Source organism: Tinamus guttatus, unplaced genomic scaffold (assembly GCF_059628265.1).
Source record: "Tinamus guttatus ecotype Peru unplaced genomic scaffold, ASM5962826v1 Tinamus_guttatus_pri_ptg000615l, whole genome shotgun sequence".
Lineage (NCBI taxonomy): Eukaryota > Metazoa > Chordata > Aves > Tinamiformes > Tinamidae > Tinamus > Tinamus guttatus.
Window position 1 is genome coordinate 175,662 of NW_028289149.1, and position 5,228 is coordinate 180,889.

Consider the following 5,228-nt stretch of genomic DNA (forward strand, 5'->3'; position numbering starts at 1 on the left):
TATGTATTTCTATGTGAAGGTAACAGTAAAATTGTTCACACAACCAACATGAGTTTGTTGTGTCTTGAGTACTGGTGGATTTTGCTTTTGCCCATCTCTCTTTGTGGTGAGCTTGTTGGAGGGATATGGAGATGTGGTCCCAAATGGCACATGCTAAAGGGATTTGATCTGGGTGGATGGGCCACCTCCCAAACTCCTCCTGCAAAAGCACCTGCATCATCCAGGGTTCAATAAATTGCCAAATGCCTCATCATCTGATCAGTGATGCGTAGGAATGGATGAACAAGATTGCCACTGTCCCTACCTAGTATCCAGTGAAATGACAACAAGGGAATAAGTTGGAGGCCCCATGCACGTACAACCTGTGCTGTGGGCTGGACAGTGGTGAAATACCTCTATTTTGATTGCTTTTGCACTTCCCTGGTGAGATGCTGGGGGACAGAGTGGGGAGGGTGGCAGCAGTATTGCAGTATGTCAGCAAATGAGGACTTGAGGACTTTTACAATTAACATAACTTGTCATCATCATCTTTAGAAGAAAAGAAAAGAGAAGAAAGGAAGAAAAAATAAAATAAAATAAAATAAAATAAAATAAAATAAAATAAAATAAAAGGAGAAAAGAAAAGAAAAGAGAAAAGAAAAGAAAAGAAAAGAAAAGAAAAGAAAAGAAAAGAAAAGAAAAGAAAAGAAAAGAAAAGAAAAGAAGAGAAAAGAAAAGAAAAGAGAAAAGAAAAGAAAAGAAAAGAAAAGAAAAGAAAAGAAAAGAAAAGAGAAAAGAAGAGAGAAAAGAAAAGAAAAGAAAAGAAAAGAAAAGAAAAGAAAAGAAAAGAAAAGAAAAGAAAAGAAAAGAAAAGAAAAGAAAAGGAGAAAAGAAAAGATCATAAAGGGATCAAAGGAAAGGATGTTACAACAGAGAGCTTAACAGGTTGACTGTGTAGTTGTATCAGAAGCAATGAAACCATGATACCTATTCAACTTAGTATACCTGGGAATATCAAAAAGATGTCACACACTTCTTCGAAAAAGCCACATCAAAAATAATCTTTCTGAGAATCAGACATTATATCCTTGCATATTTTAATATTTATATATTTTTATTCTACACCTTCCTCCTGTTTATGAGAGCTTGCTATACAAATAATCATTACCAATATTAACAGGATGTGGCTAGAGGAAAACTCATTGTTATTTTATCAGTTCAACTCCTCACAACATCATTAGCTTTCTATGCCCCTGAAATGCTATGCCTTGGTGTTTTCTGAAGTAAATCCCTTAAGATACAGAGGCTTGATCCCAAGAGGAGTTAGCAAAGAGACAGGAATTTTCCTTGGCCAGAAATAAACGTGATCACTTCAGTGGCAGAGAGTACTATATAAAGAAAGAAGGATGAAAATTAATCCTCTTTGACAGCAGTGCATTATATGGGATCTACTCTGCTGCTATAGTTCTCTCAGCTTCTTGAAAGATACAGTTTATTCAGCTAGGAACTGGAATGAAGAAGAAAACCTACTGCAGGACACTTCTTTTTTATTTTTTTTTAAAAAGGAAAACCTACACGATTTCAGAGTAATCTTCCTGCAGACATTAGGTAACCACCCTTCCTTTTTCCCTTCCTCGCTGCCTGCCTTCCCCAGAATTTTCTTTGCTTGTTGTTTTCAAATATGCCATTCCTTTCAATGGGCTGGTGCACAGGTGGCAATTACAGCGTCACTATCGACCCTAGAGCTTACAGCAATTCCAGCATTTGTCGAAGGGTCTGGAGTGGGACATCAAGTAATTCTTCTGTGCCCTTTTCCACAAGATCTGATACAAATCTGTGTCCCAGATTAGTATCTGATCTTTTTGATTTATGAAGCAGCATCAGCTGCTGATGCACCTTCTAGAAGAGGGCTCTAGGGAATGTGTAGAGTAGCTCAGGATGGAAAGATAGCAAGCTACTGCTAATTTAGTGTCTCTTTCCCTGCAGGCATGGAGAACCAGACAGAGGTGAGGAAGTTCATCCTCCTTGGCCTGAGCAATCTTCAAGGGCTGCAGCAATTCCTGTTTATGCTCTTCTTGCTGCTCTACCTGTCTAGCCTGCTGGGGAATATGGCAATCATGATTGTAGTGGTGTGCGAGTCCCGGCTACACACCCCCATGTACTTTTTCCTCTGCAACCTCTCCTGCCTGGATATTTTCTACTCCACAGTTACTGTACCCAAGATGCTGGCTGGCTTCCTCTTGGGGCACCCCCAGGACATTTCCTACACGGGCTGCCTAAGCCAGCTCCACTTCTTCCACTTCCTGGGCAGCAGCGAAGCTTTGCTGCTGGCTGTCATGGCCTATGACCGCTTTGTGGCCATCTGCAACCCCCTGCGCTACACCCTGCTCATGAGCCCACGGGCCTGCCTCCTGCTGGCTGCGGCCACTTGGGCTACGGGCTTCCTCCACGCTCTCATGCACACGGTCATGACCTCCCAGCTCCATTTCTGCGGCCCCAGCCGCATCCACCACTTCTTCTGCGACATCAAGCCTCTGGTGAGACTGGCTTGCAGCAGCAACCAGCTCAACCTCAACCTTCTCAGCATCATCACTGGGGCCATTGTGATTGGCCCTCTGGTCTTCACACTTTTTTCTTACCTCTACATATTTTCCTTCCTCCAACTGAAAGTCCAGTCCACGGAGGGAAGGAAGAGAGCCTTCTCCACTTGCATCGCCCATTTCACAGTAGTCGCCTTATTCTATATCCCAGTTATTTTTAACTATGTGCCACGTTCCTCAAGGAATTCACCCAAGAGGGACATGATAGCCACCCTTATGTACAGTATTGTTACATCTGTCCTCAACCCTTGGATCTACACCTTGAGGAATGTGGAGGTGAAACGTGCCCTAAAGAGAAGACTTTTACCCAGAGAGCTACTAGTACAAAAAATCTTCTTGCTTGCACTGTGTGTAGGGTAGTGGGCAATGGCAATTGCAATCAGAGGAGCTTCTGGCCTGGGTCCCTTCAGCAGAACCCTAGGAACTTGATACACTCTTATGTCTCCTATCTTGGGCAATATCAATGCCTGAAGATAAATATAGGTTGGTGGGCTACTCCCATTCATCCAGCTGGAAAAGAAAAGCCAAATGAATGTGTCCTAATCTCAAACTGAACCTCCAAAATTTTTGCACTGGTATGTGAAGATGTCAAAAGAGCTTCTTACTCTCCTGAGCAATGTTCCACACTGGATGTTGTAAGAGATCTTGTCCCAGGGATCCTGATTTCCTGTTCCCACAGGAGCCCTGAGATCTTTTCAGTCTTTTTAGGTCTTTCAGAGGAAATATTTGTTTATAACAGGCCAAAGACAAGGTGAGTGCTTCCTTGCAGTCCTCCATTCTGTGTATGTGCAGTATCCTCCAGCAGAGGTGATGGCTTGAGCCTGATCTTCTGTAAAATCCTCTTACTGTCTTGCTCATTCCCAGAGCTGTGTGGTAACTCCTCTGCATGGAGTGTATGAAGCCTTGGAGGTGGGAAAGCCTCTGAGATGAGTCCACCTGAGTGACTCCCCTTGAAAGCCCTATGGTCTGAAGGGCTATTGCCTAGAGAGGGGTAGAGGACTTATGGGAAGCAGGACAAGAGCATTTGGGGACTGTGTAGAACTTGAAGGGGCCTTCAGGAATGGGTGAGACTCAAAGAGCTATTTAGGAAGAGGACCACAGGTAGGGGAAAGGGATCAGAGTGGACCTCAGAGGAAGAGTGAGGGAAAAGAGTGAGTGCTTCCTTGCAGTCCTCCATTCTGTGTATGTGCAGGATCCTCCAGCAGGGGCGATGGCTTGAGCCAGGTCTTCTGTAAAATCCTTACTTTATGCCCCTGTCATTTCTAAGTATGTGCCACCTTCCTCAAAGAATTCACCCAAGAGGGACATGATAGCCACTCTTATGTATAATGTTGTCACGTCAGTGCTCAACCCTTTGATTTACACTCTGAGAAATGTGGAGGTGAAACGTGCCCTAAAGAGAAGACTGGAACAGAACATGTTTTGCCATGCAGCTTCTGCAGGGTAGTAGGCAGTGGGAAATGTAAACAGAGGAGCTTTTGGCTCTAGACTGTGTTATGCAGAAATCTCCTTTTCACTCTCAATGGCTGGAATACCTTCAGAAACACCCTACATATTGGATGTGGTCTCATGTCATTGGATGTGGTCTTGGGCAGTATCAATGCTGAAAGATGAATATACATTGGTGGAATAGCCATTCCCATTCATCTGGCTGGAAAAGAGAAGTTGCGGAGAAGAATACTTAAATAAAAACAGCTTTGTTGGAGTGGTTTTCCCTCCAAGTCACCTGACTTTTTTTTTCAAAGAAGTTCATCTTTTTGTAAAGCCAATTGAGAAGAAAGGATTCAGTTCTTTTCTTGGGTTTCAGTTGGCCATATATAGAAGTGTATGTCATGCCACTTGAAATGCTACAGAGATCTCTTAGATGGTGTCTCTCTGATGCTCCAGAAAGGCAAAGGTCTTTCATAGGCTCTGCACCACATCTACCAGCCCTGTATGGATGTCAAATATGCTGGGGCCTCTAAGGTGATGCTAGGCACCTTTGTGTATGCAGCTTCACTTGCCAGTAACTCACATAATACATTACATCTTTCAATACTGGCATTTGATACAAATGGACAATAATCAATAATACGGCAGCTAGTTTTGCTCTCCACCAAACAATGCCTGATGATATTTTTAGGTTTTCCCCTTTTCCTTTAGACAGGAATTCTCTGGTAGCATTTACATTGGCTTGCAGTCACTCTCTGTAACTTTACTGCCCAGTGTTTTCTGATAGTTTCATTTTCAAAATTTGAAGTAGTACTACCTTGACAATGCAGCTTGGTCCATTTCACAAATTCCTCCTCTCTCCAAGTCTATAGACTTGGAAAAATAGCTTTTGGAAAAGGGTCTCTCATTCTAAGACCACCTCGCCTTCTTCACATGGGACTGGGATCACTTTGATCACTGTTTTATCCAAAACTGATGGTTTCTAACGTTTGTTTCACTCAGCTACCATCCACATTTTAAAATCCACTTTAAATATTTATCAATATCTTTCTTTAGTTCTACTAATAAAATAATGCCATATGGGGAGTGGGGATCTCTATGTAGCCTGCCAGCCTGCCCATTTGCAATTCATAACTGCCAACCGAGTGATTCCCCAAGCCACTGTCTATACTATTTGGGTGGAATGTGGAATCACAGATACAGACAGGAAAATGACAG

At 42.8% G+C, this 5,228-nt stretch overlaps 1 protein-coding gene across 1 annotated transcript; it reads left to right on the forward strand.

The window, feature by feature from the left end:
• The first annotated feature begins 1,967 nt into the window (after positions 1-1,967).
• On the forward strand, positions 1,968-2,939 carry LOC148592393 (olfactory receptor 12D1-like). The gene has a single exon (XM_088535099.1). It carries the CDS (start codon positions 1,968-1,970, stop codon positions 2,937-2,939), a length of 972 nt encoding a protein of 323 aa, XP_088391225.1.
• Positions 2,940-5,228: the final 2,289 nt, after the last annotated feature.